This window comes from Schistocerca cancellata, chromosome 1, assembly GCF_023864275.1.
Source record: "Schistocerca cancellata isolate TAMUIC-IGC-003103 chromosome 1, iqSchCanc2.1, whole genome shotgun sequence".
NCBI classification, from domain to species: Eukaryota; Metazoa; Arthropoda; class Insecta; order Orthoptera; family Acrididae; genus Schistocerca; species Schistocerca cancellata.
This window is the reverse complement of record NC_064626.1, coordinates 760,760,104-760,785,554: the sequence shown is the minus strand read 5'-3', so window position 1 is coordinate 760,785,554 and position 25,451 is coordinate 760,760,104. Positions and strand designations below refer to the sequence as shown.

Genomic DNA, 25,451 nt, shown 5'->3' with positions numbered 1-25,451 from the left:
TACAATCAGATGATTTCATGAGGTATTCATGAAGCAAATGAGTTTTTAAGGCTCAAAATTCAAGTGATTTGCTCGAGTCTGTGAAGGTGCGGATTGTAGATGGTAGAATATGAATTTAGCTTGTTCTTGTACTTCCTGTGTCAGTCTGCTGCCACGTGCAAGTCTGGCACATTCTGAAAGATCTTGAAAATGCAATAATGAGTAGGGATCATCAGTTTTGGTGTGCCTGATGACATGAAAATGTAACATAGAAGCTACAAATTCAGCACTTGCACCAAGCAAGGCAGTATACTGGTTTAGGAGTTGAGGATCTCAGTTCAAACTCCTGTCCAGCCATGAAGATTTGAATGTTCTGTTGTTTCTGTATAGGAAGGCTGTAGCATTTACTGATTGGAACTAACTTAGAGCTTGGGCTATTATACAGATTTTTTTTTTGGGTGGGGGTGCAGTTTCACACTGTAGCCAAAAGTTTACGTATTGTATATTCTTTCCACTTCATAACAAACTACACCAAAAGCTAACTCCAAGATATATATATAATTCGTGACAATGTATCATAACAAATCATACTAAAAGACACATTTTGGAGAGCTCTTTAATGTATTGTATGTTAGCATCACTGCATGCTTAATGCTTTTCATATTTTCAGTTCTAATTTTTGAAGCACTTGTTGGTGTTTTTTTTTTTTTTTTTTTTTTTTTTTTTTTTTTTTTTTTTTTTGTGGTCAATCCACAGCTATAGAGTTCATAGAAGAAAACAGTGATTTTTTTGCATTGTCATAGATTTTGTCAGAAGATTTAAGTATTTGTGAAGGTAACACACCATATTTGAGGTTTTTGTATTTATAGTTGTATACTACAGAAATGTTTGTTTAACTTGTGCGTTACAATAAAGGCCTCTCCAAAACATGACATTTTTAGTACAATTTGTTGTGCTGAACTGTTGGAAAATGTGATGTCAGTCGAAAAACATGTTACCGCTAATTTTTAAGGTAGTTACAGCGAAGGAATAGCCTCTTAAGACATATTAATGCACATTCTGCGTACCTTAATTCATTTGTTTATCAATCAAATCATCTTGTCTCCATTTCTTCACTGCAAAATAGTCAGACCATTTCATTGTAATTCGGATGATCTAATAGTTCTTATTCAAGAGAACACATTGCAAGCACACATTATCTGCCCTGATTCATAGTATCAAACAGTGGAATATCCAGGATGGCTTGTAACAATATTATGAAAAGGGAAGTTGCCATTTAGAGATGTGAAACAAATACTAAAAAAGAGATAGAGGGGCTGGCCAGTACTTACCTCAGCTCAGTACAGCCGATAGATACACACAAAACAAAACCGAAAATTTATGTTCCTAGCTTTCGGAACAAATGTTCCTTCATCAGGGAGGAGAGAGGGGAAAGAAAGGGAAGAAGGGAAAGGAGATTCAGTTACTCACAACCCAGGTTATGAAGCAACAGGGAAAGGAAAATAGGGAGGGTAGCAAGGATGGAGGCATGGTTGTCAGAGGGAAGCCAAAGATATTCTACTGTAAGTACTGTGCCAGCTTCAAACCAAAGAGGATGCATACAGAAGTAAATAGGTATATAGTATAAAGATAAACACAACTATGCAGGATGAAAAGATGCGTGAATGGCTAAGAGGAAAGGGAAAGAGGAGAAGACTGAAGAGTAAATGGGAGTGAGGTTGTTTAACGTAGGTTCAGTCCAGGGGGATGGCGGGATGAAAGGATGTGTTGGAGTGCAAGTTCCCATCTCCGCAGTTCAGAGGGACTGGTGTTGGGTGGGAGAAGCCAAATGGCACATACGGTGTAGCACGTTCCTAGGTCCCTAGAATTATGCTGCAGGGCATGCTCCGCTACTGGGTATTGGGCATCTCCTAGGCGGACAGTTCGTCTGTGTCCGTTCATGCGCTCAGCCAGTTTAGTTGTTGTCATGCCGATGTAAAAGGCTGTGCAGTGCAGGCATGTCAGTTGATAAATGACATGTGTAGTTTCACATGTGGCCCTGCCTTGAATTGTGTACGTTTTACCAGTAGCGGGGCTGGAGTAAGTGGTTGTGGGGGGATGCATGGGGCAGGTTTTGCAGCGAGGTCGGTTACAGGGGTAGGAACCGCTGGGTAGAGAAGGTAGTCTGGGAATATTGTAGGGTTTAACAAGGATGTTACGGAGGTTAGGGGGCCGACGAAAGGAAACTCTGGGTGGTGTGGGGAGAATTTTGTCAAGGGATGATCTCATTTCAGGGGTTGACTTGAGAAAATCATATCCCTGGCGGAGTAATTTGTTGATGTTTTCGAGGCCAGGATAATATTGGGTGACAAGGGGGATGCTTCTGTGTGGTCTGGGGGTAGGAACATTGTTGTTGGACGGGGAGGAATGTATTGCTCGAGAGATCTGTTTGTGGATAAGGTCTGCAGGATAGTTGCGGGAGAGGAAAGCACTGGTCAGGTTATTGGTGTAATTGTTGGGGGATTCGTCACTGGAGCAGATACGTTTGCCACGAATACCTAGGCTGTAGGGAAGGGAGCGTTTGATGTGGAATGGATGGCAGCTATCAAAGTGAAGGTACTGTTGTTTGTTTGTGGGTTTGATATGGACAGAGGTGTGGATGTGAGCTTCAACAAGATGGAGGTCAACATCCAGGAAGGTGGCTTGGGTTTTGGAGAAGGACCAGGTGAAATTCAGATTCGAAAAGGAGTTGAGGTTATGGAGGAAATTAAGGAGTGTTTCTTCACCATGAGTCCAGACCACAAAGATGTCATCTATAAACCTATACCAGGCCAGGGGAAGCAGCTGTTGGGTCTTCAGGAAAGCCTCCTCCATGCGGCCCATGAAGAGGTTGGCATAGGACGGAGCCATCCTGGTTCCCATGGCCGTTCCCCTGATTTGTTTGTAGGTCTGGCCTTCAAAAGTGAAGTAATTATGGGTGAGGATGAAGTTGGTGAGTGTGATGAGGAACGAGGTTTTTGGAAGATCTTCGGGTGGGCGTTGGGAGAGGTAGTGCTCAAGGGCAGAGAGACCATGGGTATGTGGGATGTTTGTGTAAAGGGATGTAGCATCTATGGTGACAAGAAAGGTTTCAGGTGGGAGAGGAGTGGGAATGGATTTGAGGCGTTCTAGGAAATGGTTTGTGTCTTTGATGTAGGATGGGAGTCTGCGGGTGATAGGTTGGAGGTGCTGGTCTACCAGAGCTGAGATACGTTCGGTTGGGGCTTTGAAGCCTGCTACAATGGGACGGCCAGGATGGTTCTCTTTGTGGATTTTGGGTAATAGGTAGAAGGTAGGGGTACGTGGGTCAGGTGGAGTGAGTAATTCTATGGAAGCCGTTGTAAGGCCTTGTGAGGGACCTTGGATTCTTAGGATTTTTTGCAGCTCAGTCTGGATGGAGGGAATGGGATCCTGGGTAACAGCTTTGTAGGTTGAGGTGTCGGAGAGTTGACACAGTCCTTCTGCCACATACTCCACACGGTCAAGTACGACAGTTGTGGAGCCTTTATCCGCCGGGAGGATGACAATAGAGCGGTCTATTTTCAGCTCCTTAATGGCACGGGATTCAGCTGGGGTGATGTTGGGGGTTGTTGGGATGTTCTTCAAGAAGGACTGGGAGGCAACACTGGATGTGAGGAATTCCTGAAATGTCTGCAAGGGATGGTTTTGGGGGAGGGGAGGAGGATCCCTTTGAGAAGGCAGTCGGAACTGTTCTAGAGAGGGTTCAACACTGGGTCTAGTATTTGGGGGCTGTGTTTGGGTAGTGAAGTGGTATTTCCAGTTGAGGTTCCGGGTGAATGAGAGGAGATCTTTAACCAGGGCAGTGTGGTTGAATTTAGGCGTGGGGCTAAAGGTTAAGCCTTTTGACAGAACAGATGTCTCTGGAGGAGAGAGGGATCTGGATGAGAGGTTTAGGACTGAATTGGGACTGGCGATATGTGGCATTTGACTGTGGTTATAGTTGAGATTTGGTCTGTGTGGGGTATGTTCTGGGATGGGGAGATTGAGTAGGGTGGCTAGGCTAGGTTTGTTGGCTATGAGGGGGGTTTGTTGAAGGTTCTGTTGTGGTTGGTGTTTGTGAGGGATAGGGAGAGGGACCCCACTTCTTAGGTGTTGCACTAGCACTATGAATAGTTTTTTCAGGTGTTGTGTGGCATGGAACTCAAGTTTGCAGCTGGCTTCTAGGATGATGTTCTTGAGTGTGTTCTCCAAGCAAGGGTTTGAGAGGTGGAGGACTTTGAAGAGAGATAGGAGCTGTTGGGAGTGGTGGTTACATGAAGTAGTGTAGAGATTCAGGACAAGTTGGGTAAGGGCTAAGGATTGAAGGTTCTGGAAGTCCAGGAGAGACTGGTGGAAGGAGGAATTGCACCCAGAGATGGGAACTTTTAAGGTAAGCCCTTTAGGGGTAATTCCAAAGGTTAAGCAGGACCGGAGGAAAAGTATGTGGGATTGCAATTTGGCTACGGTGAATGCATGTTTCCGGAATGAATGTAAATAATGTGGTATAGGATTAGGGTACATAGTGGGTAACTAGTGGGTAGGGAAATTAAATAACTAAAATTGAAATAGTAATCATAAGAAGGAATAAAATGCGGAGGGAAGGACGAGAAAGAAAGAAATTGTGTTGGTAATTTTCAATACCAAAGGAAGACCACTAAATAAGAAAAATATGGAAAAAGTTGACCAGACCAAGCAAGTATGTCCAGATCAGGGGAAAAGAACACACGTTGCTCAAAAACAGAGATAGCGAGTGGCGAAAAAAGATATCGCGCGTGCTGCAAAAGATATCGCGCGTGCCGCAAAAGATATCGCGCGTGCCGCAAAAGCGATCGCGCGTGCCGCAAAAGCGATCGCGCGTGCCGCAAAAGCGATCGCGCGTGCCGCAAAAGCGATCGCGCGTGCCGCAAAAGCGATCGCGCGTGCCGCAAAAGCGATCGCGCGTGCCGCAAAAGCGATCGCGCGTGCCGCAAAAGCGATCGCGCGTGCCGCAAAAGCGATCGCGCGTGCCGCAAAAGCGATCGCGCGTGCCGCAAAAATGTCCCAAAAAAATTTTCTTGTGGCAGAGAAAGATAGCCAATGGCACAAAAATATCGCCAGCAACAAGAAATCGACGGAAATGGATGATACTGGTAGGTGTGGAAGAGATTGTTGGCAGTGATTGTTGGCTGGAAAACAGTGAATAGCGAACGTTAAAACTATGGAATGTTGAATAAATAAATCAATAAATAAAAAAGAGAAGAGGACTATAAACGGAACAAGATAATAGGAGGAAGATGAAACTAGCACAGTTGGTGACGAAAATATTTGTGTATGGATATATAAAATACTGAAGAAGAGAAAATGTTAAGATGACAGACGTAAGTGATAGCTAACAAAAGGGACAAAACAATGAAGGATGTGGACCATATAGGTGATCTAAATGATTAATGGAAAATCTCATATAGAGATGTGAAACAAATACTAAAAAAGAGATAGAGGGGCTGGCCAGTACTTACCTCAGCTCAGTACAGCCGATAGATACACACAAAACAAAACCGAAAATTTATGTTCCTAGCTTTCGGAACAAATGTTCCTTCATCAGGGAGGAGAGAGGGGAAAGAAAGGGAAGAAGGGAAAGGAGATTCAGTTACTCACAACCCAGGTTATGAAGCAACAGGGAAAGGAAAATAGGGAGGGTAGCAAGGATGGAGGCATGGTTGTCAGAGGGAAGCCAAAGATATTCTACTGTAAGTACTGTGCCAGCTTCAAACCAAAGAGGATGCATACAGAAGTAAATAGGTATATAGTATAAAGATAAACACAACTATGCAGGATGAAAAGATGCGTGAATGGCTAAGAGGAAAGGGAAAGAGGAGAAGACTGAAGAGTAAATGGGAGTGAGGTTGTTTAACGTAGGTTCAGTCCAGGGGGATGGCGGGATGAAAGGATGTGTTGGAGTGCAAGTTCCCATCTCCGCAGTTCAGAGGGACTGGTGTTGGGTGGGAGAAGCCAAATGGCACATACGGTGTAGCACGTTCCTAGGTCCCTAGAATTATGCTGCAGGGCATGCTCCGCTACTGGGTATTGGGCATCTCCTAGGCGGACAGTTCGTCTGTGTCCGTTCATGCGCTCAGCCAGTTTAGTTGTTGTCATGCCGATGTAAAAGGCTGTGCAGTGCAGGCATGTCAGTTGATAAATGACATGTGTAGTTTCACATGTGGCCCTGCCTTGAATTGTGTACGTTTTACCAGTAGCGGGGCTGGAGTAAGTGGTTGTGGGGGGATGCATGGGGGCAGGTTTTGCAGCGAGGTCGGTTACAGGGGTAGGAACTGCTGGGTAGAGAAGGTAGTCTGGGAATATTGTAGGGTTTAACAAGGATGTTACGGAGGTTAGGGGGCCGACGAAAGGAAACTCTGGGTGGTGTGGGGAGAATTTTGTCAATATTGTGACATTTATTTCAATGTACGTTTTGGAGTCTCCGCATCAAAGTCTTTAACTAATGCAACATGCCTGGTCCAGATGGTTTATTTCAAAAGGTCACGTTCCTGCTTCTTCCACATCCTTGTCCAGTTAGAACTTTTCTTTTTCTTTCTAATGACCTGTTATTCAGTGGGGCATCAAAAGCATAATTTCATTATCCTAAACATTCCGTTATTGGTTAAAATTGTAACAGATTTTTCAAAATTGTATTTAAAGATCAGATGGAACTTTTTGGAGGTTGAGTGGACTTAGCAGTAGGCCATTTCCTTGATTTAGCTAGTGGAAATTTTATTCAGTGAAGGGCTGAAGACCTGTTTTCTAATTTGCTGCTAAGAGCTCATCAGGGATCTGGATTGTGTAGCAATGAATCTTGACAATTCGAATGGGGTGTTGTGAAGGGAGGTGAGGTGGACTGACAATGGGCATGGCTTGATTCAGAGTGCTGGGTTGGAAAATATAATTACTGTTTATCTCAGTAGTGACAGTGCATTACCCAGTGGAGCAATGTATTTTTGTGGAAGAGGCCTGCTTTTCCAGTCGCCAGTTGGTTGTTGGCTTGAAGTATGCATTTCATAAACACATCAGTATTCCCACCCAAAGTTCCATTTCTGTCCATCTTCAGTGGGTGGCGCCCTCGCCTGATATTTTATTTTTGTAGTGAGGTCATGTAAAATCCGTTGTTTACACTCATCATACAAAGACCTTTGTACACTTGAAGCAAAAAAGAATTGTCGAGTTATAGCTCGCATACCCAATGCTATGCTAGATAAATCAACCAGAATTTTAGTAAATCAATCATATTGACAATATGGGTAGTCATTTGCCAGATACATTTTCTTTAATACGTAATTTTAAATTTCGAATTATTCAGAAACACAAAAGAGGGAAATATATAGCTTTTATTTAGTTTTATTTGTTTATCGATTCGACAAGTCTCTTTGCCCCACCATAAAATGAGTGTGGCTAAGACTGGCTACGTTATCACAAATTCATAAATTTCAGCTAGATAAGTGTGAGGGCATGGCTGGGAGGGTGCGTGATTTTTTTTATACGTGTGTGTGTGGGGGGGGGGGAGGGGGGGGTTGAGTGGTGGACGATTTGCTACTCTTGTCGTACTAGTAGTTGAAGTTAACCCTGACTTGACTAATATGTCGTAGCCTCATGTAGGTCTCTTTTCCACCTAGAGATGATGGATTTCTGGAACAGCTGTTGGTCATCATCATCATCCATTTGACATGCACTGTTGGATAAAGTACCAGCTCCATATAATTTTCATTGCAATCATAACTGTGTTTCATTGCAGTTTGTTCCCCGTTTTATTTCTTTCTCCTGTATCTCTCAATAGTTTGCAACATGTATATAACAATTGCTCATTGAACAGTCTTAAATTTTCAAGTACTTTTTGTAAGGTTAAGCCTCATTGTTATAATTAGCTTTAGTTTGAGTTAATATTTTAAAATTTAATTTTTTATTTTCAATTTTTGTCTTTCCTATTACCACTTGTCTTGGGATCATGTGAGCCACTGCTACTTGGTAACTGAATGAACCACTACAAAATTCGTAGGAAGTTGATAAGAAAATCTGAAACAAAAGTTAAATAAACTCCCTATTTACTATTGTATATAGAGTAAATAATACTTCACAGTGCAAGGCTCTAAACTTAGTTATAAATACATGTACCAGAATAAAGTATGTGCAATGTGGAGGACTTTAATTTTAGATGTGAAGTTTCTGGTGTTTAATATGCAAATTTTATGCATAAAATTGATATCTAAATAAAGCAACTGCATTCTTCAGGATTAAAGGAGACCAATCACCGAAATGGAGGAGTGCAGTTTCCTACAACTTTTATAGCAACTGCTTTGTCATTGATTAGAATCTCATTAGCTTGGTGTCTTTAATTGATACTGAAATTCTCGTGTTAATTCTTACTGCTCATGGTCGCTTGTACTGGACAGTTATGCTCCGTTGTGCTGTAGGCTGGCATAGCATTTTATATGTATTTTTCATTAGCCAACCATCACTTAATTTTTAATAGTACGTCTCACTAATTTCTGTTACAGTTACCTGAAACCATCACAGCTACACCAAGTCCAACACAGACACCTGTTGCGACACCAACACCAATAGCAAGACAGCCTTTGGGACCAGGGTCCGTGTCGTCTAGTGCGAGTGCAAGCAGAGCGCCAAGTGCAGCATCTCATGTGTCCAGCTACGACACAGCAACAAGCCATGACCCTGAGCAAGAGATCAGAACTAAAGTAAGATTTTCTTTACATTAGTTTTTGGTCAGTATTCTTTACAAAATACATGATTGTTACATTACCAGTACTATCTGTAGTCACATCTGTAGTAGTAATGAGGAAAGTGTGGTGGTAGTATTACTCCATTAATTAGTTGTTCAAAAGATAAATTCAGAACAAAGATTATGACCATTGTGTAGGCGGCGTTATGTTTGGTGGAGTCCAGGAGCATTTTAGTGAGTTTTGGATTATGAAATTTACCCTGCCTCATGCTCGAATTTAGCATACATTTGTGGGACCATTCCTTGACTTGGCACTGGGGCTGGCTGACATTGCAGAAGAGTTCATACCGATTTAAAACTGCCAACTAATGACACTTTACCAGTGTTGCGTACAGCAACCAATAGGGAATGTGGGAAGGACATCACATGTGGCTCCGGAGGTTGTGGGCAGAGTGTGTATTTCAGACTTGGCTCCCTTTCCATTTTCAACTCCTGCCCCTACACCATTACCATTCCTTGCTATCCTGTTCTGTTCTCTGGAGTTAAGTTCACCATTAACCTAGCGGTGATGGCTCCTCTTAGCAACTGGTGACCTGTTCATCTTCCACATGGCATACATCTTGTATCCCAGGTACTGAATTATTGGATGTTTTTACCTCAGTCATTTACCTGTTATCATTGCAAGTTACGCTTATTCAATGCCTGCTCCCTCAACTTCCCCTATGATCCGCAGATCATGAAAATAATATCGATTGAAAAGTAATGTCAGATGTGAAACCCATTCAAGACATGAAGAATGTGGCATACCAGAGGAATATCATGTTTCAATAGAAATGGTACAGAGTATCTCGTTTTGTTGGAAGGTATGTGGAGAGCTTCTACTGAACTTCCGCTCTGGAACATTTTATGCCACAGAACTGTCCTTAAGTTACACTATTGTGGAATTAAATACAACAGATTATTTACATGCAAATGACTAATTTAGACCGCTAGCAGTGAAACCGAAGTTGATACAATGTATAATTTTCTAAAATAACTCCTATAATCTCCCACAGAAATGAATCACATTAATAAGTGACCAAGGAGTAGTATCTTTTGAAATAACAGATACTATTAAAGATAATGGCAGATAAAAAAGGGGGCGGGAGGGGGGGGGGGGGGGAATGATGACATTGGACATGAATACATCTAAAGAGACTGCGTACGCTATCTTGTGCGCCCTCTTCTGGTGTTTCATGTGGGATCTGCATCAGATAGGCTCGAGGAGGCAGTTCATTATGTATTATCATGAAATAGGGGAGAATATGCCATGAATATGAGTTGGGAGTGGCAGTTGTTAAAACAAAAATTAATAAAAACATTCATGATAGAATAGTCATTTATTAAAAATATGACCAGTCTTAGCCTCTAATAGTAGGCCATCCTCAGATAATACACTACAGCGATAAGAATTAAAAGTGCTGATTTACATAGGGCAGTCAGCAAAAGGAATATATCCATAAGGTATTGAAATTCCTGTTTTTTATCCATTTCTATGTACATTTTAAAAATGAATGTTCAGATCTTACCATACGACATATAAATCGCTTCCTGTTGGCTGACATTGATGTCATGCATCTCATGCGTGCCAGCCAAAATGTCATCATCGTCAGCCGGATGGGTCTTTTTAATGTTTTCTGACTCTGCTATGTGAATCAGCACTTTTAATTTTTATATTTACAGTATGTTATATGAAGAAGGCCTACTGCAAGAGGCCAAAGACCAAAATGATGATCTAATAGAAGATAGGTAGATGATGCTGGGAAATGTGCAGGAGGAACATAGATACCTATCGCTACTGACCATAATACATGGAAAAGTCATGAAGAATGCTTTATCCAGTAACAGATGTCAAATGGCTGATTATGTTGACTTTAGTTGTTGGATTTGACAACTTTTATGTGGACAATCCCATTATTCATGTACTTCACTCCATTGAATATATTCATTGGGCTAGGAAATTTCTTGTTTCCTAATCCATTAATAAAAAGCATTTACAGCCTTAAACTAAAAACATTTACTTTCATACACAGTGAGTGTAATGCCAACTATTAGTGCAAAGAAAACTGACAAAGTGTCCATAGCAAAAGTCACAGCAATGGTGCCAAAGATGATTCTCTTATCTCACAGTGGGGTAATGTATTAACAGCTATGGGGACTACTTTTGAAATAATGTACTATTTACTTAATTTCCTTCCCTTTGTCTCTTTCCATTTGACTGCTCCTTATTACCATTCCCCCAGGAAGTAGTTTATATTGTCTGTGTAAATTTTTAAGATTTTAATTTAGGATGTAAAAGACTTTCATGTTAAGAAAATTGTTACCAAATTATAATCTGCAGCACTTGACAAGAAATTAAAATTTCCCATTATTTGCTCAGTAACCACCAGTATTTGCCTACAGGCAATTCTTGATTTTCAGAATTTTGTGTTTGTGGAAGTGTTTAGTATTTGTGAGTAAATTGAGGTACTGGATTTTCTGTTTGTTTTTCAGGCATATACAGCTAAGAAAATTCCTGAACCAATACAGCCTGTTAAGAATGCTGAAGTTCGCAAGCAAACAGTGTATACCACACTGATTAGGGACCAAAATGGGCTGGGCTTTAGCATAGCAGGTGGTAAGGGTTCACCACCTTACAAGGATAATTCAGATGTAAGTAATGGCAATACAACTTAATACTAATGCCTGAGGTGCGTGCGTGTATGTGGATGTGAGTGTGAAATCATCAGTAATAAGAGGGAGAGAAATGTTGTAACATCAGCACTTTGCATTCCGTAAGGCAGACAAAGTGAATCTCCATACATTCTTACTTAAATTGCCGCCACCTGGGCAGTGAGCATGCTACAGAGATTTGCACAAGTCTCTTTGTGGAATCAATGAGGCCACTTACCAACAATTAGTGTATACATGAAAACAAGCGGTACGCTTTCATTCAAATATATTTGCATAAGCATCACAATACATCATTTTGTATTGTGTATTATTTGAAACTCTTCAGGGTGGACTGTTCAATGTCATTTCACTTGAGTTATGAATTCACTTTCTTCTTCAAAATTATTGTCACACTCGTTTTCACTTAGCTCTACAGTCTTTTAGTCGGAAAGGACTGTGCATGAAGAATTTTTTGCCTACTAACTAGAACCTAATAATTACAACTTTTCTCTCAATACAACTGCTACACTTCAACAGCGAGTTAAAACAGGCTTCCCTAGATGGCAATACTACACAGTATTGATGCCTCATTCAGTCAGATTCATGAATGGATCATGTGGAGCTACAAGAAAATGTATCAGTGAGGCTTAACATTGGTGTGGAAAACAAAATTCACAATGTTGAGAGCCACCCACCCTTGGAATGGAAAGAGTTAACACCAGTTTCCTGAAAATATGTTTCACCAGTTTGATTCCGTTGCCATCTTTACATTGTAGTCACACCTGACTACTTGTATTCATCTCTTACAAAGTGTTTATTTTAAGTAAGCAACAAATTGATTTCACTTTCATTGTGATACATTACACAGATGATTTAGACAAATGACATCAATTTGAAATTCAAGGTGACTACTAAAAATTATCCACAGATCAATGTTACAGCATTTTAGTGAGTCGCTCCTAATTAGCGTGGCTGATAACATGACTACTTAAAGGTTGCCAACAGATGAAATGTTGTTACTTTGAAAGCTAGCTCATACGCAAAATACACCATTTTTGAAGAAATCGTGAATAAATAGTTCTCAGCATTTCCTTAAATTGTTTATTGCTGTAGTGCTTATATTCCTCTGAAATTGTTGTACTTCAAATGAACTAGACAGTTCTGTGTCCTGATACCGTGCTTTGCATGAGACAAAGCTTATGATTCTTCATAATTAGAACAAACAATATTTGTTAAATGGATATGTTTGAAGACATGCTACACACCTGCTCATAAACGTAAATACAAGAGAAGATTGGTGGCAGGCTATCATTTATTGTGGAAACATAAACTGAAAAGCCAAAACATTATGACCACATCACACCACGATGTTGGATGCCACGCGGTGGTGTTGCAGCTATGTGACGCGAAAACAAAAGTATGTAAGTGGAGTAGACACGGATATATGGGCAGCAAACAGGGAAATCCATTGAGATAAGCAACTTCGACAAAGGGCAGATTATCATTATACAGAACCTGTGAATGAGTATTTCGAAATTGTGAAGCTTGTCAAATGTTCACATGCTACTGTGCTGAGCATCTCTGGGGAGAGGTAAGAGAACACTGAAAGTACCACTAGGCGGTAAATGATTGTGGACATCCACTACTCTTCACACAGCGCAGGGCTTTGGAGGCTTGTCTGCTCTGCCAGGTACGGTAGGTGGTAAGTGGCATCTCTGCTGAAAGAGCACAATGCCAGTGCACACACAAGTGTTTTGGAGCACACCGTTCATCATACATTGTTGAACGTGGAGCTCTGCAGCAGACCCTCCCTATGTATTCACATTTTCACCCAACATCACCAGTTGTGATTGCATGGGCATAGGTAGGACCATCGTGATTCGACCATCGATCAAAGGAAACGTGTCGGCTCCTTGCATGAATCGTATATTTGCTACGCTAAGTTGCTGGTCATCTGCACAAACGCTTTCACATAGATGAATAGTGGCTCGAAATGTGCAGCATGCCACAGATGCAGGCTGGTGGAAGCAGTATTATGCTGTGGGAGACATTCTTCTGCACTCAAATGGGAGCTGTGGTATTAATTGAAGACACGCTGATAGCTGCAAATCGCCTGCATCCCTTCATGCTTGATGTCTTCCCTAAAAACGATGTCAGCTCTCAGCAGTGTAATTGTCCATGTCTTGGAGCCAGAATTGAGCGATAGTGGTTTGGGGGGCATTATAGTGAACTAATGGTGATGTTTCGGTGACTGAATTCAGTTGTTGTAAATCCTATGGAACGTATCCAGGTCACTATGGGGTGCAGTGACCGTATACACAAATCAGCAACCCATTATTTACACATCTAATGCCACATACCTCCACAAACCTACCAACCGTCGGATCCCAAATACACAGAATGAATGACGTATTACATTCCAAAGACGAACATTCAAGCTATTAAGCAGGTGGTCATAATATTTTAGGGTACACACTAAAAGTTCAGTAATTTCAAGAGTGACAATGTTAATGTTTCATTTAAAGATTGTTTCAGAAATTCTGAAGAGCTTTTCGTTAATGGAATAGTAAAAAAAAGGGATCATATATTATGTGGAATGATTGACATTAGACAGAAGGCTACCATAAGCAGGATAGTGAAGCAGCTTTTTAAATTCATTTGTCAAATTTATAAATAGCTCGGGAATGGTAACGAAGTAAATTGTGTTTAAATTGTGGTCTATTGTTACACATCCAGTTGTTCTGTTTTAGAATGATTTAAACAAATCTGATGTTGATTGAAACAGTAAATGTATTAACCCTCTGCCATTGGTATTGATTTCTTGTCTGTGTTTACTTTAACAGGAAAAGCCTTTATATTCTCAAGTTAGAAGTTGAATCAATCATGACTTTGTTGCGTCTATAGTTCCGGAACATCCACTGTATCATTATGTGTTATAGTTTCATGCACAGCATTTTAATTAATTTATTCCTGACATACTAGAGTTTTTACTGGCATTTGCTTCAGAATACTGTGAAGTACACACAAAGCTAGTGGGCGAGCAGATTCTGTGATTATAATCATAACTTTGAATGAGGTGCACAAATTTTGTTAAGTACGTTGTTATTTTTACAGGCAATTTATATCTCCCGTATAACGGAAGGCGGTGCAGCCGAGAGAGATGGAAAACTTATGGTTGGTGACAGAGTAATGTCAGTAAGTACTCGGATTGGTTATGGGTGTTGAATAAAATTAATGATTGTAATGAGACACAGTTTTTATAAATTATAAATGAAGACGTATCATAGTTTGTGATGAAGTGGGTTGTGTTTCTAATTTTTAATCTCATGGTCAGGATAATACAAGAGGAATTCAGAAATTTAGCAGTAATGTAAATCATTTATTGTTAATGTGAGAAAAATGAAAAGAACCTGTTACTTTTCCATGTCTTTGAAACATGTTGTGTGTGCAGCTTATTAGGACTTTTTTATTTATTTATTTATTTATTCATTTTTTTTTTTTTTTTTTTTTTTTGCTTTGTCTGTGTCATTCTGTGCAGGATGTATTTTACACATAGAAGTGAACTTATTTTTGTTAGTCCATGCCTCTGTCAGAAATGCTTTGGGTTGCTATCATTTTAATCTCTGCTGCTGTATGCTTGTGTGAGTGTGAATGATTTAGTTCTTTCTTCAGTGGAATAGTTCTTACCTCTCTCTGTCTTCCAGTATAGTGTATAAAATTGAAGCAAAAGAAAAGAAAAGAACTCTCCATTTGTAGATACATGTTCTAAACTTCATGCTTTGTAGATGCATAACTTTATTCCAAGTCAGTGAACATAATTATAAATTAGTGGCTGATAAAAAAACAACAGAACATCTTTTGCTTATCATTTGAGGAATCTCTGTAGGAAATACTGGTATGCCTGAAGACTGACTGGTTGTCATAATAGCATGCTGGTGAGAGGACTCAGTCTAGTGTGTCTGCCCACAGATAAACGGTGTGGACATGGAAGGAGCTCGGCATGACCAAGCAGTGTCCATGTTGACTGGTCTTGAGCGGTTTGTGCGTCTGGTGGTGGAACGAGAGGTGTTGGTTCCCTTGGGCAGCAGCCCCTCACCCTCCCCAAGCCCAGGCTCCGAGAAATCCCCACGTGTGTTTGGAGTGCCAAAACCGTATACAGGACTATACAGTGCAAACAGTTACATGGCAAACAGACCTGGTTATGTGGGATATCGCAGGGCTGCTGTGGAGCAGCCAGTATCCAACACTGCACCTAACTATGGTAAATTGCCAGGACTGAGGAATGATCCTTCACCACCTACATCGGATGTGGTGAGAAAGGAAATGAAGATAGAAAGTGCATCATCACCTGCAGAAAGTGGTACAGAAGTGCTGCCAAACCACGTGCCTCCATCAAAACCTACAGAACCTCCTCGACCAGCTCCACGGCGCCTGAACCAGCCGTCTGTGGCTGGCAGCACATCGTCGGAGCAGCCCCCTGTACAGGTACTACCCAAACCTTTAACCAGTGAGGATTTCCAGGCTATGATTCCTGCCCACTTCCTTCAACCTCCTCCAAAGCCACCAGGTCCAGATATTGCTGGCCCTACTGTCGTTGTGACAATAAAACGACCAGAGACACCATTGGGTGACATCAAGTTTCCCCCTGCCCCAACCACTCTGGGTAAAGTGACAGAGACCATCACTAAGAGCACCTTCACGGAGACGGTCGTGACCAGAGTTACGGACAACAAGGAGATCCGGCCTATTGTTACTGAGGTTAGTGCAGTGCTGAACTGTGTGGGAGGCTGAAAACTCTTAGTGGATTGCAGTATTCCTGTTAGACGTCACTAGATATATTAGTAATTGAAGGATCATATTTGCATCTGACCGATTTTACTGTGCTCTAATAATGTTAATACATTTTAAGTGCACTGTAAAGTAGACACTATTGATCACTAATGGTTATGCACAAGTTTTAGACTGTTAATGTAAATTACATTCATTGCTGTAATTAGTATTGTTCTGCAGCCAGTCATAGACGACCACAATCTTTTTTCACAAGTGCTTGCCTTATGAAGTGTGTAGTGCTCTTGCAGTGTGATACATCGGCCATTTGAATAATTAAACACACATACCATTATTTGTCTGTTGATGTCTTCATCAGAATTCTGAAGAAATTTGTACTGTGAAATGATTTTTTTTCTTACAGCGGGCAATTACTGTGTAAGAAATGTTGCTGTTTGTTTAGTTATTGATCTGAGAACTTCTTAAATCTATAAATTGGCAAAGTTCTTTCTTGAGGATTCATTCTTACAATGTGCATGTTGTGAAATTTAATTTCCAATGTCAGATCCTCATCATAAATTGAGTTCTGATTAGCTCCTCTGTTTGTTATGGTCACAGTTTTGGCTTGCCATTTAATTCAGATTTCCTCCATTTAAATACATCCTATGCATCTATGAAAATGGGCTGTGTTGGAGTTTCTGTTAACTGAAACATTTAGTGAATTTTTTCTCCAGTAGGACATTTATGAGGAGTAGTCATAAAGTTTTTGATTATCACCTCAAAACAAAGTAGTAGGCTAGCTATTTTGTTTCTTTGCAGAGATACTACACCAAAGTAGCTTTGGATTTTGTGTGTCTACAGACTTACTTGTACCTGCTAATAAACAAAAAATTAGTAATGCAACTTCTCTTTTTTTTTTTAGTGATAATTTAAACTTTATGCATTTAACTACTATAGTGACCACATATATCATTCTGCATCAAATTTGGAGTACTGTTTCTAGTTGTGGGTTTGTGATTTTAGAAACTGAAAGAAAGATGTAACTTTTACAACCTAATAGTGATCCATTAACAGAAACTTGTGACGTAAATAATTTTAAAGTATTGCAACCAGTTGACAATCTCATACACAGTACTTTTCAAATTCTTGAATATAAAAACTTCATTGAATTCGTAAATTTTAAACATAGTTTCAGTAGACAGCATCTTGTTATACACAAAGTATTAATTATAAGTTGCAAAGTACATAGGCCATGTGTATTCAGTGAACTATACCTTTATGTATGTTCTCTATAGTGAGCGATACTGCAGCTTGTGCTCACAATGTTGTTTTGTGAAGCAGGATCATGTTCATGTTGTAAACCTTTCTTCACACCTCTTAGTGCTGCCAATTTCTCAAATTTATAGCAAACAGTGTGAATCTGTATGTCTTACTGCAGAGACATACTAACAAAACAATTTGCCTTAGAACTACAGTACACTTCTCCCAGTACTTCAGTCCCTTTGCATAATTTCTGCTCTAGCTTTTGACAAAGAGGATTTTGGTTTTTTCATCCATTTTCTTCATTCAAAATTATATATTCAGAAGTATTTGTCAAGTTGACAGGACATGCCAGCATCGTGAAATTACTGTCTAGTTGATTTCTAAGTTGTCCACTAAGCTTATCACAAGCTCTTTCAATTACTTTTTCAAGATTACTTTCACTCTGGATGTCTTTTCGTTTTACTCATGCGGGGAACATTTTGACGCTCGCACTACTCTCATATTTTTTAGAGCACCGTTTTGTAACAGCTAAAACATTCTCCCTAACAGTACCGATTACTGTCTGTGTCTGTAAGTTACTCTTATCAAAGAAGATTAGCAGAATACATCAAGAACATTCAATAAACACCTACAGGATTCTTTGTTGAATTGCTTAGACAGCACAAATGTCTTGTAGAATTAATCAAAAATCTTGGATGGGAGGTAAAATGTTGTGCGTCACAAGAAGACTTGCAGATACAATTTTGAGTGTTTTAATTAAAAGGTGGTTTCCTACATTGGACATAACTTCTAGTAATGAACAAACTAATAAGATAGAAAGTTGCTGCTTGTGGATTATTTGAGGACATTACTGATAGCTGCTCTTCCTGCTTGCAATTCACAGATAAAATATGTGGATAAAATTACACTAGTGCACCGTAAAATCCAGGATGGAATGTAACAATATTATGAAGAGGAAAGTTGCTACTCACTGTATAGCGGAGATGCCGAGTCACAGGTCGGCACAACATATAGTCTGTCACAGCCTTTTGCCCAGTAGGGTCTTCATCAAAAACACACACACACACACACACACACACACACACACACACACACACACACACACACACACACATGACTGCAGTCTCAGGCAACTGAGGCCACACTGAGAGCAGCAGCACCAATGCATACTGGGAGCAGTGACTAGGTGGGGGTAAGGAGGAGGCTGGGGTGGGGAGAGGGAGGGATAGTAGGATAGGGGTGGCAGACAGTGAAGTGAAGTGCTGGAAGTTAGATGGAGGGCGAGTGAGAGGTGGTGAGGGGATGGCGGAAAAGGAGAGAAGTAAAAAGACTGGTGTAATGAAGACTGCATAGTGCTGGAGTGGGAACAGAGAAGGGGCTGGATGGGTGAGGACAGAGACTGACAAAGGTGGAGGCTAGGAGGATTACGGGAATGTAAGATATATTGCAGGGAAAGCTTTCTACCTGCACAATCCAGAAAAGCTGGTGATTGTGTGAAGGATCCATATGGCATAGGCTGTGAAGCAGTCAGTGAAACGAAGAATGTTGTGCTGGGCAGTGTGCTCAGCAACAGTGTTGTTTCTTGGTCACACTTCTTCGGTGGCCATTCATGTGGTTGTCATGCCTATATAGAATGCAGCACAGTGGTTGCAGCTTAGCTTGTAGATCACATGACTGGTTTCACAGGTAGCCCGGAATAGGTGACATTTGTGACTCGACTGGAGTAGTGATGGTGGGAGGATGCATGAGACAGGTATTGCGTTTAGGTCTGTTAAGGGGTATGAGCCATGAGGTAAGGGGTTGGGAGCAGGTTTTTTTTAGGGATGGATGAGTGTATTTTGTAGGTTCGGTGGACAACAGAATACCACTGTGGGAGGACTGGGAAGGATAGTGGGCAGGACATTTTTTCATTTCAGGGCTCAATGAGGAGGAGTAAAAATGTTGGCGGAGAATGTAATTCAGTTGCTCCAGCCCTGAGTTGTATTGAATTACAAGGGAATGCTCCTTTGTGGCCAGATGGTGGGACTTTGGGACGTGGTGGGAGACTGGGAAGATAAGGCACTGTCCAGCCACAAAGGAGCATTCCCGTTGTAATTCAGTACCACCCAAGACTGGAGCAACTGAATTACATTCTCCATCAGGGTTTTGACTATCTCTCATCGTGCCTTGAAATTAGAAATGTCGTACCCACTATCCTTCCCACTCCTCCCACAGTGATGTTCCATCATTCACCAAACCTACACAATATACACCTTACCTCATACCCCTGTAATAGACCTACATGCAAGACCTGTCCCATACATCCTCACATCAGAGGCAGGGCTACCTGTGAAACCAGTCATGTGATTTACAAGCTAAGCTGCAATCACTGTTCTGCATTCTATGTGGGCATGAAAACCAACAAGCTGTCTGTTCGCATAATGGCCACTGACACACTGTGGCCAACAAACAAGTGGACCACCCTGTTGCTGAACATGCTGCCAAACATGATATCCTTAATTTCAATGACTGCTTCACAGCCTGTGCCATATGGATCCTTCCCACCAACACCAGCTTTTCTGAATTGCACAGATGGGAACTTTCCCTGGAATATATCGTACATTTCTGTAATCCTCCTGGCCTCAACCTTCGTTAGTCATTACCCTCACCCATCCGGCCACTTTGCTGTTCCCATTCCAGCACTATACAGCCCTCATTTCACAACCACACCTAGCCTTCACTCCTATTCTGCTATCCCCATGACCCCTCCACCTCCCCACCTCAGGCTTACCCTGCATCTAAACTGCAACATTTCACTGTCCACCATGCCTTCCCTAATATCCCTCCCCCTTCTCAACACAGCCTCCTCCTTACCCCCACCCAGTCGCCACTCACATCATGCACTGGTGCTGCTGCTTGCAGTGTGGCCTCAGTTGCCTGAGACTGCAGTCATGTGAGGGGGGAGTTGCATTTGCGTGCACACCTCTCTCTCTCTCTCTCTCTCTCTCTCTCTCTCTCTCTCTCTCTCTCTCTCTCTGTGTGTGTGTGTGTGTGTGTGTGTGTGTGTGTGTGTGTGTGTGTGTGTGTGTGTGTTTGTGTGTGTGTGTGTGTGTCGTCTATTTTTGACAAAGTCTCTACTGCCCGAAATGTTTATTTGTGGCAGTCTTTTTGTTGTGCATCTCCGCTACATGGTGAGTAGCAACTTTCCTTTTCATAATATTGTTACTAGTGCACTGTTTAGTTTATGCCACACTGCATAGTGATTTGTAAACTGCTGATAGGCATATCTACTGATTCATGATTTTGGATCTGCAACAGTGCCTGTCTATTCTAATGTACAGTGTACAGTACCAAAAATGGTTATTTAAACAAGCTTTCTACAAAAGCAGTGCCAAAATTATGTACTTTCAGGTACTGTGAGCAAGTGGAGCAATGATTGCAGTAATAAATGGAAGCCAATTGTAGCATAGGACTTACAATGTTGAAACATTGAAATAGAAACAAAATTTCTCTACTAAATAACTGCATGAGAATAGCAGTGACTTGTTTTGCAAGGAAAAAGTACATTTGTGTTTTTTGTCAGTTTTCTTATTTATTGATTGTAGTATGAATAGAATGATGACTGTCATCACCTTACGTCTACTTGATACATTGTGAATACTTGCTCACCAGACACCCATTATAAATCTACAGGAGTCAAAGCAAGGGGAGTAGTGTTAAACATCTGCAAAGAGAATGTCAGACAGTGAAATTCGTACACACTATTCTTCAAAATTTTGTTTAATGGAATATTGAAATTTAGATTTGGAGTTGTTCAAGAGACTGGGACTAGTTGTTACAATTTTTTTCAATAATTTTTCTACAAGAAGGTTTTAGAGTTATTTTAATGCAAATATCATAATAATGTAGCACTATTATTCTATATTCACTGCATATTCTTTTCCCTTATGCTCAACTATCGGGAATATCAATGACTTGCAGTTATTTCCAGTCATTCATACTGTGACTATGTATCCCACAAGGGAGCATGTTGGTATGGAGATTGGGATAAGTTGTTACAGTAGTATAGCCCATTAAGGATTGATCAGAATGTTATGGTTTTGTATTATTGTTTGTTTCTCCTACACACAATTTATTATCGGTGTTATAGAAAGGTCTGGTTTTTTCTTTATAAATTGCTGGAAATCTGAGGTTTCCAAGTGCCCCTATTCTGATCAAGTAACTTCAGTTCCAGTTTCAGAACTGCAGTTCTTGCGGATGTAATATTTATAAAAATTTGCACGATAGTCATTAGCCTATTCTCCACACAAAGTTCACCAAAATCGTTTTGCTGGTTGTACTGATAGGACTCAACACACTCAATACAGAACCAGTCATCTCCTTCGTTAGATGACCTCTCTTGTCACATATTTTTCTTATGCTGATTTGTTTTTGTGCTTATTTTCTCTCTTGCACTGAGAGATAAGTCTTTTCATTGTATATTGTCATATAATGAAATTTATTCCATATTTATTAGTAGCCTTCCTCAGTGAAGAACCAGCTATTAAATCTTTTGCCAGTTTTGCTACCTGTTTCTTTGACATTGTGTCCCTATTTGTCTTCATTTTGTAGTTTTTCATTTGTCTTCAGAAGGAAAATGAGTACTTAGAAACTGCACGATGTAACAACTAGTCCCAATGAAATTGTAATAAATTGCCCCATACATCACCATTTCACATTTGGTTACAGATAAGCATCAATTTTCAATTGTAGAGAAATTTTAAATGTTTTATCTTTCACCTGAAGTTAAGACTTTTACATGATAAAGCACTTGGGCTGATATACAGAAGGGCTAAATTGGTTAAAATAATAACAATACTAATACTAATAATAATAAATTGAGAAAAAAAGAAGAAAAATTATTAACAGATGGAGAAGTTTCCTCTCGCAGTCCGTCTACTACTAACAGCTCACCCTACACTTGTCAGTGGAATGGTATTATCAGGTGATACCATCTACTGGAAGGAAAGTACAGTGTTACCAGTGATTAATTCAAAATTCACATGTAACTTTTGCCCTGGTCTCCCGTAATAGTTCGGAGTGGGAAACCCACATACATTTATCGAAAGTAAAATAATTCACAGTGTAGGGATGATATTTATTGTTATCCTTTTTTTATCTTTAGTTTCTCCTCTTTTATGTTCGAGTCTAAATATTCACAAGTGTGGTAGTAAAATTGTACCATCAGCAACTATATTGTGAACAATATTACAATACTGATGTTGAGTGGTGTTTGCCATGTTGTGTACAGTTTCTTGTCTTATCCAATGTTGTTGTTAGAAATTGCATTGAGCTGAATTTTTCATATTTTGAAACCACAGGCAAATGACATAACATGTTTTACCCCTGCAGTTTATGCCTTGCTCCATTTTCTTGTTCTCAAAAATGACCTAAATGAGAAATCTTTTTCACTATACTAAAAAGTCTGCCCATTTATTAAATGTTCCATGTTCTGTCTCTGTGCTTGATGCCGTACTTGTAATTAGTGTTGCTAATTCTTTGTAACTTGCGAAAATAGCTTCATATTTGCACAATGCCTGCGTTTTTACAGTGACTGCTTGTATATAAAATATTCAAGATCCATTGAATGTAATGTAAAAACACTCCTCCAATAATATAATAAAACAACACAGAAGTGTTTCTCATGTACATGTTAAGCTTTTTGTCCCGTCTTGTTGGGTACACAACACAGTTGTAATTATTTGTATAAGGGACTACTATGTTGTAAGTTACTTATTTTATGTACTATTCTCCCTGCAACTACATAATTATTCAACAGTTTCTCCACCAATAGGTAACTCCTTCCTCAGTACATGACTTTGCATTTTTCTGCCGTAACAAAATCTTTCTCATCATTTGTTTTTTGAAATGAAATTGCAGGGAACGTATTGCCGTTTGTTATAAATGTAGACTCTCTGGTTATTATGACATAACAGTTCACAGTTGGGCAGTACAGTCATCATTAAAATTATATTTGTACCACTGTGTGCAACCTAAGTTCTGAGAGAGCATTGCTTTTTTGCTGTTTGTGGTATTGTAATTAAAATGTTTGTTGAATTTTGAATAATGCTACTTTGAAGAATGTATTTAATTGTTCACACATACAAGTGACAAATCTTCAATTCAGGTGTAGCTGCAGTCTTGGCAAGCTGTACCAAAATTAGTACCCTATACTTCAAAGCGGCATTTAAGTACAAATTTGGAAGTTTCCTCTGTGGTGTCTTCATTGTGCATAAATTGCTAATGATTTAGTAATGCATATTTCTTATATGCAGAACCACATAATCAGTGTCTTTCTGTTTTATAAATGGAGAGGATAATTTGTAGTAGATATCTTCAGTTTCTCTGTTGCTTCAGAATTGAAAACAGATTGTGAGATAGTTCACGTATGAATGGTCAGATATCAGTATCCAGTGGGCACAAAATAATTTTGACAGATGAGCACGTTGCCATTATCAGATATGTGCTGATGATCTGACTGCCTAGCAGGACTTCCATCTCTGCTTGCCCCCCCCCCCCCCTCCTCACCCCCCCCACCCCCCACCCTCTGATCTAGAGTTCAGTGCATGCCCTTTGTCCAGGGTCGGGCAAGCAGTCAGCCAGGAAATGCTGGCTACACACCTGGCCCTGGGGGAGGATCCCACATGGAGTGGCAGATTGGAGGAATGGAGGGAGCAGAAAAAAGATCCATACCAGTTTGTAGGCAGTGTACCTGATGATGGCAACATGGTTGTTTGCCAAAATAATTTCGCCTGTTCACTCATGATCAGTTTCATTGTGAATTACGCTATGAGAAATTAAAGAATCTTGTATTTCTGTTTGGTCTTCACTAATTACTCTGGTCAAACATGGAACTGTTTTGAGTGTAAAATACATATAATCTAATTTGACTTTCCCTGTCACATTCTTGAACAAATGCAAGGGTCATCAACTACAACTGCCCAGTATCTATTTCAAGCCACTAACTCTAATTGCTGCCAAATAACACTATAGTGCCCTTCCAATAATATTTTGTATATAGCCTCAAATATGTTCTAAATCAGAAAAACTCGCTCTGAACGTACTTGGTTGCATCCAACTTGTCTTATGTTACAGTCCTTACATATTCTCTACAGAGACTCACTGTTGTAACATTGGTGAAACAACAGAGTGGTGCAATTTCTTTGTAGAGTTTGTTATTTATGGTACCATTCATTGGTTTGCATGTAGTTCACTGCAAAGAGCGAGCATATACACAGTTGGCAAAGTGGATGCAGAGAGAGAGAGAGAGAGAGAGAGAGAGAGAGAGAGAGAGAGAGAGAGAGAGAGAGAGAGGGGGGGGGGGGGGGGGGGACAAAAATACACAGAAACCAATGCAGTGTATGTTGTATTTTCAGATAATTGACTGTGAGCTATTCAGAAGTCTGTGTGGTCAACTAGGGTCATTCATAGAGTACTTCCTCATCAGAATATAAATAATTTAAAACTCTAACTGTGTGAAATATTATACTGTCGAAGGAGCTTTAGTTGTCTGTTCTGCCTTAGCGTATAATTTCAAGAAACATTTAGTCATGTGTTACGGCATGGTGGTTGACTGCAGTGTACAAAAGAACTTTGGGATAGATATTTAACATGAAACAGTGAATGATAGTCAATATGACAGCTAGAGACACCAGTTAAATTAAGTAAAATATTTAAATAACCACCAGTGTGTTCAAGAACTGAATTATGGGCATTTTGATTTTATTAGGATATAATACCTGTGTAATGTCGGTATTCAGGACTCAACCATGCTGAGCATATGTATTTACCATAAGTATTCTTTGCATGTTCTGATTTGTTTGACAAAGATAATGTGTGGTTCTGTGGTATGGGCAATGAGAGTTCATCCTTTTATAGGAAGTTCTCTGCATGCAAGGAAGATCATCTGGTGGTGGATGCAGATAAAAAAGAGCACTAACATTTGTTGCTTGTACAACATGCAGCAATGGTAGACAGTCTTTTTTATACAAATAGTTAGAGATAGCTTTAG

General features: G+C 40.2%; 1 protein-coding gene across 9 annotated transcripts in view; it reads left to right on the top strand.

Moving 5' to 3' along the window:
• The window catches only part of LOC126186395 (protein lap4), a 535,941-nt gene that overhangs the window by 339,085 nt on the left and 171,405 nt on the right, over positions 1 to 25,451 (top strand). For 7 of the 9 annotated variants that reach the window (XM_049928205.1, XM_049928206.1, XM_049928204.1 and 4 more), the window contains 4 exons: positions 8,520 to 8,717; positions 11,234 to 11,392; positions 14,507 to 14,587; positions 15,362 to 16,150. In XM_049928205.1, the coding sequence (XP_049784162.1) occupies positions 8,520 to 8,717; positions 11,234 to 11,392; positions 14,507 to 14,587; positions 15,362 to 16,150 (1,227 nt within the window). The remainder of the gene's footprint in view (positions 1 to 8,519; positions 8,718 to 11,233; positions 11,393 to 14,506; positions 14,588 to 15,361; positions 16,151 to 25,451) is intronic. The other 2 variants (XM_049928208.1, XM_049928211.1) reach the window with 2 other exon arrangements.